The 14,360-nt window shown below is 39.8% G+C and overlaps 1 protein-coding gene across 2 annotated transcripts in view; it reads left to right on the top strand.

Annotated features, from left to right (window-relative positions):
- The window catches only part of MCCC2 (methylcrotonyl-CoA carboxylase subunit 2), a 38,402-nt gene extending 28,545 nt beyond the window's left edge, over nucleotides 1–9,857 (top strand). For both annotated transcript variants that reach the window (XM_087742208.1, XM_087742209.1), the window contains exons 15-17: nucleotides 757–871; nucleotides 2,159–2,244; nucleotides 9,418–9,857. In XM_087742208.1, the coding sequence (XP_087598334.1) occupies nucleotides 757–871; nucleotides 2,159–2,244; nucleotides 9,418–9,535 (319 nt within the window). In that variant the 3' untranslated portion in view covers nucleotides 9,536–9,857. The remainder of the gene's footprint in view (nucleotides 1–756; nucleotides 872–2,158; nucleotides 2,245–9,417) is intronic.
- Nucleotides 9,858–14,360: the final 4,503 nt, after the last annotated feature.

Below are 14,360 nucleotides of genomic sequence, written 5' to 3'. Positions count from 1 at the left end.
ACTTCAAATTATGACAGGAGATGTGACTAAGTTAAGAGCACATAACCTTGAAGTACCATTCTGAAAAACTATCGAAATTCTTGCAGAAGTTGTGCTATTTGGAAAACAAAACAGTTTACAGTGAATATGGTTATAAGTAAATAACAACCTGACAAACCTGTAGAGATTGATAGGCTCATGATTAACCTTGATTTAGGTGATGAAGATCTTCTAACACGTAAAGGTGCTGACATGCTTGCCTCCCATTTTAGCTCTTGGAGGAAAAATTGTACAGTCCTAACCAATCATTAGGCAGTACGTGCTGGTCCTTTATTCTGCATTCATATGAAGAGTACCAGCTTGTGTAAAAAACCCTTATTCACTTTAATGAGCCTGGTTTTATGAATAACGTTTGCAGAACCTCTAAGGATTTATTTTTTTTTTACCCTTTGGACATGACTCACATAAATGTTTTTTTCATTTTTCAAGGTCCCTGATAGTATTGAAGTTGTTGGTGATATTTTCAAATAGAAAAATTTCGGGGGGGGGGGGGGGGGGGCGATGAAGAGACTCAAGAAAGAAATAAATTTTTAAGGTGCTTGAATATAGGAAATGAGCAGAATTTTCACATTGAAGTACATTAATTTGCATTCTTTAAAAACCAATACATTGTAAGATTGTCGTGCATAAAAATGAATTCTTAGCTGAGTGAGAATTAGTTCTTTACTAGGAAATAAAGCAATGTCTTATTTTAATATTTAATATGTTTTTTTTCAGTCCAAGATTTCTTTATATGTGGCCAAATGCTCGCATATCGGTGATGGGAGGGGAGCAAGCTGCAACTGTTCTAGCTACCATAGCTAAGGACCAAAAAGCAAGGGAGGGAAAACAGGTACATCTTTCTTCTTTCATTTGCAGTAATGTCATTATCATATCACTCTTTCACTGGAGTTGCTCGCTTTATGAGCTAAAAAAGGATGTTACAGAGTGAGACACCAATGAACTGTCATTCTCCCAGTGCCACCTACTGCATTGACAAACATGAAGCACTTGTGAAGTGTTATTGTTTGCACCTTCTAAATGTGAAGATCATTCATGGCATTTCTTGTCTTTGCTTAAAAAGAGGAGTATTTCTCATATCATCATCTTTTTGTATTTTGTGCACCAGATTATTAGTTCTGCCCAAGATGAGCAGCCAGGGATCCTCCCTGGTTTGGGAGTATGAGGAGGAGTATGTGAGAATGAAGTATCTTTCCAGTTATTTTTGAAGTAGGCAATTTTATAGAAAGCTGATCTTCAAATTATTCAGTCACTGAGAATTATGAAACTTATAACAGCAGAAGTCTGTAGAGGTTTGGAAAAGGTTTTGACTCATTTCAACATTCTAATTGAAAATTAGTGGCATTTTGTTTAATAATCTTTTCTAGTTTCTCTGTACACTCTTTTCTCCTGTGTTTTTTTTTAAATTACATGGATTATGTTTACACTGGTGCCTTGGTCCCATAAGAAGTGATTTTATTGTGATGTCTTAAATCTGCTTGTATTTATCATGAGTAGTTATTCAGAACAATGAAACAGTATGTACATGTTATCTCAGCAGTTCTTTTTTCTACACTTTACTTGGGCTTTTTGTTTGATAGAATATATTCACCCTCATCTCTCTCTGTCTTAATTTCCCAAATCCCTAAGATGGAAAGGATGATACCCAGAAAGAAGTTTAAGAAACATAACTGTAGTTAATGTCACTAAAATGTGTTAGAAACTTGAAAATTTTCTGAATTACAGTGGTGACCACTCTGGATCATAGAAAAGCCCAGTGTTAGACTAGCACAGACTCGTTTTATTAAAAAATCTTGCCAAAGGCAACTCAGAATAGCGTTTATTCAATACAGTAGCTTCAGTAATTTTTCAGATGCTAATCCCCAGTTATTCTTACACTCAGTTAAGTATATTTTCACTCTCCTTTTCCCACCCACCTATTTTGAAAAGTGGTATTCTAATTTCATTGTCAAATATGCTAAATTGATAATTGTGTGTAAAAAGGGGGAAAAACCTTGGGGAGATCATTTAGGCAGTTTCTTCAAGTTTGATGCTGCATATAAAGCTCTGCTGACATTATGGAAGAAAATATTAAAGAATATCTTATCTGTGTTTGTTTATTTGCCTGGGTTTTTTTTAGTTATCTGAGGCAGATGAAGCAGCTTTGAAGGATCCAATAATTAGGAGGTTCGAGGAGGAAGGAAACCCTTATTATTCCAGTGCAAGGTAACATATAAATTACTTTTCCAAAACTTAATTGTAATCACAGGACATAACAATAACATCTAAATCTTGGTGGCAAAGAACAGCAGAACAGAGCAATCTGGAACGAAGATTGTGTTTGATGTGCAGGAGTACAACACAACAATCTTCAAATCAATGTTTTGTCTGTCTTGTCTCGGAGAGTTTGTAGTATGTACTGTTTCAGAAGAGGCAAGCACTTGCAGGAATTATTCTGCTGGGTCTGTAAGTAATGATATGGTAGCATGGAGTTTATATTCTATGCATTTTATTCTGGATAAGTTTTATGTCATTCTCCCCAGCGTAGTATCTGGTCACCTTTCTAAAGCCCATTGAACAGTGTAATGAGTGGCTGCATGTGTGTTAGGAAGAATTCATTTTAGTGGGATTCTGCAAGTTGAAGAAGCCAGTGGTGAAGGGGAAGTTTCAGGAAGACCTGAAGCCATTTGCAAATCTCAGGTCATGATCTTGGTAGGTGACTGTACTGGGTGATAGCAATTTGGATAGGGCATTAGCTGATGGGTGCAGCATATTCATGTTTGTTGAGAAGTCCTTTGCAGCATTTTGTGCTCAGGTTAATAGAATATTAGTAAATGCCCAGGAACTAGTTAGGCTAATGAAGAAAGGTGGCATCCTGACTCTTACCTCTGGAAACTAGCTTGGAGACTTTCTTGGCCTCTGATTGTTACTCTACATTAGTTTCATCCTGTCTGTACTGATCTTCCTGGACATTTTTCTGATTGTGGTATCCAAAAGCTAATTCTCCACAGGCTCTTAGCTGCTAATCATGGTAGGGGGTAGCATATAATAATGGGGTTTTACTGTGCCTCTATGGCTTTTAACTTTGCAGAAATAATATTAGTCTCATACAACTCTGGAGTCTGCTGTATGTATGTTTTTGTGTAGCTGAAATTAGAATTGCTGATGGTTTTCTTACCTGCAAGCTCGGAAGTCTGGAAACAAACTGAGTACAGAGTTGTTGGGATATGATAAATTTTGACTGTGGGCATCACGGGCAGAAATTATGTGAAAGGGTGGATGCAAGATACTCTGACAATGTCATAGAGATGCCAATAAGAGAAGGAGTTTGGGGGCCTTTTTGTCTAGCTTGATACCTGCTTAATCTCATGTATGATAAATTTGATACAGCAGCAACAGCAGCAGCAGCATAGCACCAGTGAGCTCCTTCATTAATTGTTTATCATGATCTGAAGGAAGATATAAAATTAATGGTAGCTTTTACTCTGTTTTCTGTTGGGATAGTGGAATGAACTTAACTGAAATAATCATACCTGGGGGATTGATACTCATTTTAACGTTTAATCAAATGAGTGCCTTCATCAAGTGGAAGCTCTTGCCATTTCGCCCTGGCTGGTGCTGTGATGGGACAAGTATTCTCAGCAGGATATGTAGCACAGGGCTTGTGGTGTTCTCGGGGCAGATTTCAGTGGTGCAGTTGTATAGCATGTGGGTCATGGATTTAGGGAGGGTTTTAGTCTCGTCACTGTTCGGTCTCTGCTTCTGGCAGTGTTGCCGAGTCATAGATATTGTCAGCTTCTTGAGGTTTTATGCATGTGTACAACCCCCACTGCTACTAAGTTACAGTTTATTGGGGTTTTTACATATAATCAATGAGGATACTTCTGTGAAATCCTGAATTGTTATTGACGTGGACTTTCTGGCAGCACACTGGTTTTGATTTTTTTTTTTTTTTTAATCTTTTTTAATTGATTTAAAAAACATAGGATTTTCCCCAAATTGATATGGTGTTAACTGTTAAAAACTTTTGTGCTATCTCTTTTAGTACCCCTTAAAGATCAAACCTAGTACCTGTGTCACAAAACCTTGTGCTCTGAGGCATGTAGGAAAGATGAAAACACATATTGTCATCTCTTATAACTAGATTTTAAGGAAAAGAATTTTCCACTGATATAATAACATGAAAAATATTAGTCAAACTGTATGTAAAATTAATCCCTACCATGGAGGAGAAGATGAATGGTTTGATCTTTTGCTTTTACATTTGCTTTTTTTAATATGTGCACTGGAAACAGAGTCATAGTCTCTTTGTACTCATGATTGAAAATAATTGGATTTATTTAACACTCAATGTATTCAGTGTATTAGTGATATAAAAACTTGTCCTCTCCCAAACGCCAATGGACCATTGTCAGTATTTACAACAGTAAGTTACTAATCTGCAAGAAAGTAGTTTTACATGTAAGATTAAGGCTAGAATTTTAAAAAGTCAGGTTCTAAATTTTTAATACTGTCCAGTGATTTTTAGACATGAAACTTGAGTATTTAACACCAGCTTTATGCTCTCTACTGAGCAACTTTTACCAGTTTATGTTTCCAGAATATCTAGCCATTTTGTGAAGGTAGGGTGAAAATCCAGAAGGCACCTCACTAAATAGCCTATGTTTGCCTACCCTAGGGGTTAGGAAGTGCTCTGAATGCTAGGCGTCCTGTCCTTCATTTAAAAAAGCAGGGTAGTTACGTACTTCTTATTGTGCCTGTAGCTTGGAAGGGAAACTTAACGTGCACAGATGTGAGCTGGCTGAGAACTAGCGTGGGTCGGGGTTGCATGTGGTTGGTTGGGTTCATGTGATGCTGCACTCAAGCTAATAAGCCAAGCTGAGACATGAAGTCAAATGTCAGAGCTGAAATCCCGCTGAGGTTCATCTGGCTAAAAGCAATGAAAGTGAAATGCCCCTTTTCACGGAGGAGTGCTTCTGAGAGCAGTGTGTGACTGGCTCAGGTCAGGACAGTCCAGGCTGGTTTCTCTCTCTCTTCAATCCACGTAGGTACAGTCTGTATTGTCTAGGAGTTCTTAATTGCTCTCTGCTGTCTTGTAGAGATAATTGGGTATATCGGTAGATATTCTTCCTTTTTCTGCCCTGATTTCATGCCTTCCTGCCAATATTATGATGTGTGTGCCTTGTTCCTTCATTTATTGCTAATTCCTAAGCAAGATCTCAGACCCATAGGTCAAAAGTCCTCATTGCTGTGGAGTAGACTGCCCAAGCAGAAACAATGAGATGAAGTAGGATTACAGTTTTTGTAGCAAATAATGTACCTGAGGGAGGGATTTAGCCACTTTATACCTTGGAGCCGACCCATTTGTCAGCCAACATCAGCAGCTGCTTATTGGCAATCATTTGCCGTAGGTCAGGGAGAAGAAGTAACCTGTCCCCTTTGCTCTAAAGGATGCTTCTCTTCTGGTCCCAAGCATGGTAAAAAAAAACAGTTGACCGTCAACCAGATATCAGGGTGCTGTATTGAAACTGAATCTGGACAGCCTTGGTTTTGTCAGATGCTAACTAGATCCCTCCACCAAAAAGACCAACAACAGAACTCCCACAAACAGCTTTGCATTACTGAGAGGAAAGCATGATGGATAGATAGGACGAGAGGAAATGGCCTCAGGTTGCATCAGGGGAGGTTTAGATCGGATACTAGGAAAAATGTCTTCACCGACAGGGTAGTCAAGCACTGGAACAGGCTGCCCAGGGAAGTGGTTGAGTCCCCATCCCTTGAGGTATTTGGAAGACTTGTAGATGTGGTGCTTAGGGACATGGTTTAGTGGTGGACTTGGCAGTGATAGGTTAACAGCTGGACTTGATGATCTTCAAGGTCTTTTCCAACCTAAACGATTCTATGATTCTGTAGATGGGCAGAAAACTTGCTGTCTGTATTACTGCTCAGGGGCAGCCAGTTCGGAGGCTTCCTCACACTGTCCTCTTGCTAAGATAATGGGGACCAGTCTGCCTCACCCCTAATGTCCATTGAGATTGATGTGACCCTTGCAGTTGACTTCATTAGGCTTTGAATCAAGCTTTTAGCAGTAATAATGAGAGGGAAGGAAAACGCTCTCACGATCTTAAAATACAAGCAAATTTCCCTATTTGCTTATATAATTTTGCTTGTAAATTATAACTTGTTATGTACAGGACGTCAATACTGTTCCCTGCTGTTGTATTTTCTAATCAAACTTTAATCAATTATCTGATTAGAACCTTTCACAGTGAGCAGTCTTAATTAACAGGAGTCATTAGGCAGCACCCTTTCTAATGAGTTATATTAATCTGCTTACAGGTTTCTAAAAGGGTTTCAGTGGTTTGCATCTGAACAAATTACATGAGACTTTTACTTTTGGGGACTTCATTTCTTTTACTCACAGTGTCTCGGTTACAAATATGAGTGTAGTTGTGACTCATGTTCTAGCAATGGGGTTTTAATAGATAGTTTAATTATTAATGTTACATCCCAGTAGAGAATGTAGTTTTCTTTAAACAAAGAGAAGCAGAAGCCAGGGGTGACCGTATGAAAGCAGCTTGACTTCCATGCAACATAAAATCTTTGTGGTTGTCAATATAAGTTAATTGTGTTGCTACAAAAAAACCAAATCTGCCATTAAAATGTGCTTCATGTTTGCAAGTGTTTATTACAGTGGTAGTCACTAGGAAGTTGCAGCTTGGAAGGTACCGCGTTAAGTTGGTGATTCTTTTTGATTCAGTTCTTCCCTGCCCTCCCCAGGCCCTTAGCAGATTTATTAAACACTTTTAAGAAGTATGAATTCCTTCACTCAGGTTCAATGTGTTTCATAAATAAAGAAGTTAATTGCAACTGTTCATTAAAAAAAAGTTGATATGCAGAGCAAACAAACCTGTAAATCAAAAAAAACCCCAAATGGCTTAAAAATAAATTACTGTATTTGAGATTGTTCTTACAGTTGTTTTTTTCACAGTCCTAAGAAAACAAAGAGACTGTGGTTGATTTGACCTCACAAAACTACTTTCCTTTTCACTATTAATAGGGATCTTCTCCATCCTTTCGGTGGATTAATCTGACTATATTCATCAAAACTAAATCAAGATCTAAAATACAAGAAGGAGGAAAGGAAAGAAAAGCAAATGCATTGAACTTTGGTAACGCGTAGTTCATGATGCTGAGAGTATAGGAAGTATTCTGTCTTGGCTATTCTGTCATGCTAGATTATATGAACAGGTATAACCAGTATCTTGGGGAAAAACAAGAGAATTCAAACAACTCTTAAGTAAGTCTCAGTAAAACCAAGTTATTATTTTGAACAAAAAAGCTTCTAATTGTTTTTGGTGTATGGTAAGAAGCGCTTACTCCAAGTCTCTTTTCAATGGAGTATTGTTAAAATATGCCAAAATATTTTAGTGAGTTATTACATAGAATTTAAAGCTACAGTTAGGAGAGGAATTGTTCACAGGAACCAGACTGCAAGAGCTTATATCATGCACTTTATCCAGAATATGATATAGACAATTCTTGTCTGTCTTCCGCAACAGAATTTGCTGTTAGTACCACTTCGGTGCAGACGCAAGCGTGGCTGTTAGAATATTCCAATGCACGGCTTACTAGCCCACTAGAAAGGAGATACTGAGAATCGTAAAATGAGAACAGATTAGACAGATCTACAGTTTCCTTATATTTGTAATTTGGGTTTATAGCATTTTTTTTTTCCTTTAAAGGCGTTCTTTTTTTTCCAGACTTCTTTCTATGCTGGTTGGGACCTGTCAGCCAGGTCAGTGAGTGCCACAGTTACTGCGGTGTAAAATTTCTTTAATCAAGCTTTTGTTTTCAGTCCCCAAAAAGAAACAGTGTAATTTTGCCCAATTAACAGCAAAGTCTTCCCTTCTCCAGACCTCCTTCTCCTTTTGTACTTCAGCTTTGCTCTTGTGCCCCATTTAGGGTAACAGCCTCCTCTACTTGGGGAGCAGCACCATGATAAGATTTATTTATAGCAGAACATTCTTTCTGAGTTGAGTATCTCTTTCCTTCTCTCTCTGCTAGTTGGAGAACAGGCTTCTAAGCTGAGTCTCAACCTTCATGCCTCATCTTGTTACAGGTGTCCTTTATTACAATTCCACTTTGTGCATCCTAGGATAGATACATGCATTTGTAGTGAAATGAAAAGCATACATTGTCAGTCTCTTAATATTTGTATCTGATTTGATGAATATTATTGAAATAAGAAGGATGGAAAACACTCGGAAGTGTCGGCTGCTGCCTTGAGCTTATCAGCATGTATTTATGTACAGTTTGCAGTCCTCTTTCTTTTGGGGGTGAGGTTGGCACATTTACTATTGAGAGAAGAGTGCAAAATACATAATTTCCTGTCTAATAGATCTTCTTCAATTAATCTTCAAACAACAGGGAATTTGCAGCTAGAAGTTTGCGGCTGGAAACTTCAGTTAGGAAGGAATGGCTATGCTTTCTCTTAGCTCCCTATTCATGACCCTTTCTTGTATTTTCAAATTTTCCACAGACAAAGAATTAAACATTAACCAACACTGAAGTAAGTTCAAAAAAGAATGCAAAATAAGTCTCTGTGGGGAAAGATGGGATGGAGGACAAGCATCACTGTCTTAGCCAAAGATACTGGGCATATGTTTTGCAGACCCTGATTAAAGTGCATGCTTATTTAAGCAAGACTGGGTTGCAAGGAGCAGTGTGGTACCTTGTTTAAATATCTTGCTGGGGAGGTAGTAGTTATACAATATTTACAGGTTTGTGGCCTGCTGGGGGTTTTGACATGGATTTTATTTTGGGTAGGATGGAGCTGTCATTGAGAACTGATGCCACAAGTACTTTAATTTTTGGATAGTATCAAAGAGACTATTTACCAGTGTTTGTGATCTTGGGGACTTGGGAATTTGGTAATCACTCATTCATAATTTAATTGCCTTCAGGGCTGGGTTAAGGAGGGTATTATCTTACAGTTGTTTAGAAATGGACTTCAGAAAAAATAAATACAAGAAATACTGGAAATACTTGAAATTTACTCTGGTTCTATGATGAAAGAATAAACACTTGCATCATCCTCACCTGACAGCTGTAAATAAAAAATCCAGAATCTCATTTAAAATATGTAGACCTGATGTTCTTCATTTATCCAAAATCTATGCTTTGTTCTAGAAGACAAATTCCACAGAGTAATACACACCAGTCCATCGGATTGATGGTTAAGGTGAATTAACTCCATGGCTTCAAGTATAATTTAGCTCTTTAGTCCATGGTCTTTAGTATAACTATTTCTCCAGTTTCATGTGCTTGAAAATCTACCCACTGTATATGTTAATTTCCTTTCATTATTATTATTTGATTTTTTTTTTCCCCCCCTAGATTATGGGATGACGGAATTATTGATCCAGCTGACACAAGACTGGTCTTGGGCCTCAGTCTCAGCGCAGCATTAAATGCACCTACGAAGAAGACAGAATTCGGGGTTTTCAGGATGTAAACTTAAATGTATGCTCATCAGAATTACCTCTGTATATTTTAATTGGGGCTGGGAAGCAAACTAACTACAATGTTGAGGTGATTAAAAAATAAAGATTTGTACAATGCTATTTTTAACGGAAATGTCGTAATTATTTATTTTCACTGAATAATCATCACAGTGCTTCAGCGTTTTGATAGTGATTTGAGATCAGTCATTTACGGTGCTTGTATAACACTGCATTGCATGAATAAACTGCAACTTCTAGCATTATGTTTAATGTTTGACAAGAAACCATTGATACTGTCTGTTACCTAAATAAATCTGCAAAATAAGCTACATATTTGGTGCTTATCAGCTCCTTTATTTCTTTTAATTCTTCTTTGTATGTCTCCTATAAATGCAAATACTTTTGTAAAAAAAAACACATTTGCTAGTAAATAATTTTTGCAAAAGAGAAGTGCTGTGAGGGCAGCCGGGAGTTCAACACAGTATGAAATTATAGATTTCACGCAGTTGTTGGCATTTTGGCCTTTCTCTGGCTTTCATCCACAAAAACATTGCTCTTCTGTACAGTTCCCTGAAGTCAAAACAACAAGAGAACCTGATGGATGCATAGTGTTTTCGGGAAGAGCCAGGGAACGTATGCCGATACCTGTGGGAGCTGCAGGTTGCTGGGAGCACTTCTGAGGATGGGGGTTGGCTGCAACGGTGTTTCAGCATCTTGCTGTGTGATCCTTCTGGCAATTCTAGTTTCACAAAGACAGAGTGTTCTCCCCACATGGATCAATGCTTCACCCAGAGCACACGCCTGAATCCCACTGACCTTAGGGCTCTTGAGATGCTGGAGTGCTTTGGTTAATCTTATTTATTTATCATAGTTTGTTGCAGTGTAATGTTTTTCAGGAATTCAGTCTCCCTCATTTCATTTGTTCTCCTTAGAAATATTGCATCTTGTAGAAATCAAGCGCTTGGCGTATGGTGTGCCTAGAATAAGGAGGCAAATACTGTGCTAGCTGGGACTAGGAAGGTGATTTTATCTGGCTTTGCCCTGCAGGTGCCCAGATAACCACTGGCAGAAACATTCTTGACTGAGAATCAAATCCAAGAAGAGTTAACATACACGGATGGAGGCCCTGTCCTGTACTGGCGCGCCGGGAGAAGGAAGATTGCTAATAGGAGTAATCATCCTGGACAACGTGCTAGCTGTAGTCTTCCTAGGCTTGTGTGGCAGAGGAGTTCCCCCTGGGCCCAGGAGGGGGACGGGAGCTCTGCTGGCTACGAGCCCTCTCAGTTGTGTCTCAGGCAGATGTGAAAGTGAAATAATTCTTTGGAATGGGGATTTTCAGTGTAGGATACAGACAGCCCAGCGCATGTTGAGCTGTGAGGTCTCTGGTACGCCTCTACATTGCACTGAAAGACCAGTTTTCTCTCTCATTTTACTAAGGAGTAATCTACCCAAAACCTGCTGTGTTCTGCACCACTAGAAAGGTTACTTCCATAAGTCTGCACACATGTAATCTCACTGTCGTGCTCACATGCATGTTCTTAGTCTATTAAATATATATTTACCAAAGAGGAGTAGTTTAAAATAACTGCAGTAAATGGCAACTAGGCACAGAGCTGCACTTTTGTGCCACTGATTCTTGTTCTTGTCTCGCTATGCAAACTTGGAACCGCGTTGGGCATGGCCCTGGGATTTCTTTATCCTGAAAGTACAGTGACATTATTTGTGGTTGCTGGGCTTCTGAAATGCCTTTAAAAATAACCTACTTTTAAATATTATTATTTTAAATAAGCTTTTATTTAGCTTTATGGCATCCATTACATAGTCATTCTCACTTCCCATTGCCATTGCTCTAGCAGTAGGCTTTCTTTTGCATGTTTAATGAAAGGAAATGTTAAATAAACCTAAATAAAAGGTAGCTGCCACTGCAAGGGCATAAGATTCCTGACAGCAGAGGCAACGTAAGAGCTGTGGGTGCCTATATCGAGGCTCGTCCTACCCGTCTCTGGTACGTGTCACCTATCCAAGTCATTATCGCACTCTACTCAGCGCTTGCCAGGCCACACCTGGAATACTGTGTACAGTTCTGGTCCCGGCTATACAAAAAAGATGTGGACAGGCTGGAGGGGGTCCAGAGAAGGGCCACCAAGATGACCAAGGGTCTGGCAAGCCTGCTGCATGAGGATAGGCTGAGAGAGCTGGGTTTGTTCAGCCTTGAGAAAAGGAGGCTTAGAGGTGATCTCATCACCATGTACCAGTACTTACAGGGGACCTGCAAAGAAGACGGAAACTCCCATTTTACAAGGAGTCACATGGTGAGGACAAGGGGTAACGGATACAAGTTACTCCCAGGGAGATTCCGATTGGACACAAGAGGGAAATTTTTCACAATGAGAACAGTCAACCATTGGAATAATCTCCCCAGGGAAGTGGTTGACTCCGCTACGCTGAACACGTTTAAGACTCAGCTGGACATGGTGCTGCGTCACCTCATCTACACTGTGCTAGAAAGGTTGGACCAGATGATCCTTGAGGTCCCTTCCAACCTGGTATTCTATGATTCTATGATTTTATGATATTCACTGTAGTACTGGATCAGCTCACAACCATTAATTTCTTTACTTACCGGAAAGGTTGATACTTAGAATGACACTGATACTTAGGATGATGCTGATTTTTCAGATGGAAGCTGAGGAAGAAGGGAAATGGCTTTGCCATATCAAGCACACAAGCTGTGGTGGACCAGGATCTCGAACTGGGTGCTCTAGGCTTCCAGGGGACCTTTCTGCTCCCATCTGCTCTCGCCCTGGGGACTGCTCATCTCTGCTGTATGCCTCCCTCCTGCCTCAGAGCAGTGGCAAGGCCAAGAGGGTACCTGGTTCCAGCTCTCTTTGGTAGCTGGACATGGCCTATTTAAGAGAGGTCAGCACTGGAGTACAAGGAGTTTAAAAGGCTCAATACTGTGACCTTGAGGGTGTTTTCAAACGCCTCTGTAGAAGGAAGTGGAAAGCTGTGAATGAGGTGGGTGAAGCTGGTCGTCACGTCCCTAGGGACTGCTGCAGTAACCAAGGGTGCTTCTCTAATTGCCTGGGCTGCGATGGTGAATTCAGGACGGATCACAAAAACCTACCCATCGCCATTTTCCTTTTTATTCTCATGGCAACTAGGAAGGTGCTGGAAACCACTGGGAGCTGCAGCGTGGTCACCGACCAAAATGGTTGGCAGTTTGTATAACAACTGTCACGGGCAGAGCCTCTGGTACACAATCATTGTGGGGCTCGCGTGCCTGCTTCCAAGGCTGAAACAAGATGTGACTAGTGCACAGCCTCCGCCATAGCTCTGCCTGCAGAAACAGGGAGGCTATAAACGTGATTTCTGAGAAGCCCCTGGGTGCCTGTTCGCACCTCTCTTCCACCCATTTCAGGATTAGTTTAATGGGAGTTTGTAGCCTCGGTGTTTCTGTTGGCATTTGTATATCTGCTGTTCCTGCGAGAACCCATCTTTTACTTAGATGGCATTTTTCCAATCTGTTACTCATCAAGACGAATTGGTATCTCCTGCTGAAACAGATGTTACCTTCCAAGTATGCCTCTGGACTCTATTATTGCTTCAAATGTGGCAGAACTCTAATTTATATTAGACTTTCCTCGCTGTTCCAGATTCCAGCCAAAGAAATGTCTTGATTCAGAAAAACAACAATGGTGTATTATATTAACTTTTTTTTTTTAAACTGAGGTTTATAAATTCAACAAAGCACTTACAAAAGCCCGTTGCTTTTTAGCAAAGCCTTAAAGCATCCACTTAAAGCCAGATGTCCACTTTCATGGCTCTGATTCAGTGGAGTACTTGAACAAATGCTTCACACTAATCTCTACGGCCTAGTAGTCATAAAATCCATCCAACTCTGTGTCTATGTCAAGCCAAAACTACAACACATAAATGAATCAGAACTGCTCAATGGATACTCCATTATTTTGACACCAGTGTCAACAGAAACCTCCATTATTTTCCTGCTTTTAGAAGTACATTCAGTTAATGGATAATGATGGAAGAGTGTGATTATGAAAAGCATACACCATGTACAACTTCAAAAATTATCCATTTGATAATACAGATATTAATGCACATTGTCTGTGTCCTGTTTGTACCTCATCTGCAATAACATTTGTATGGAGAAAGTAAGTTAACTTTGAGAAGTCTGAATTAATGCACAGCTACAACAGTCTGTCTCTGAGGTCTGATGGCATCTCGTGTGGATTATCTGGAGCTGAGCTCTGTAGTGCCACAGACAACCCTAATTTCATAGCCCGTTGTCTTATGACTGGCTACTGATGCTCTCAAAAAGTACCTGCCTTTTTGTAGCTGTAAAGAAGTGGGTTTGCGTTTTTGTATCTTGACCCTGTTCTGCTCCTTGACATGGTAGCTTCTGACACTCTTATTTAATATTCAGCTACCCTGCGCCCTATGACTTTTTTTACCCCCTAGTGCTGGAGACAAAGTCTACACGAATGGCTGAATAGGGAGCAGGGTACAGTGACATTTGCAGAGACAGTGTGATACAGACAGCAACAGGCACAGAAATGTACACTTCTGTGGGTGTCTGTAGCCAGACAGACACAACAACTTTTGGAAACAGAAACTTGTAATTGCCTCCACATTCAACAACAATTTTACTGGGGGAACTTTTGCTGGAAGTGCAAGTCAGAAAGAAAACAGTGATGTTTTCTGAGCATCTCTGTGGTGTTTTCAACACTGCATGAGTAATCCTCGTACTATAAAATATGGCTTGAATTTTTGGTCAGGCTTCACAGACGCTGCTTTCAAAGCTGAATAGGCCAT

This window comes from Nipponia nippon, unplaced genomic scaffold, assembly GCF_047370975.1.
Source record: "Nipponia nippon isolate SJK-2023a ecotype South Korea unplaced genomic scaffold, ASM4737097v1 scaffold_8, whole genome shotgun sequence".
NCBI lineage: Eukaryota > Metazoa > Chordata > Aves > Pelecaniformes > Threskiornithidae > Nipponia > Nipponia nippon.
The sequence above is the reverse complement of the archived record's forward strand: the minus strand, read 5'-3'. Positions and strand labels throughout refer to the sequence as shown.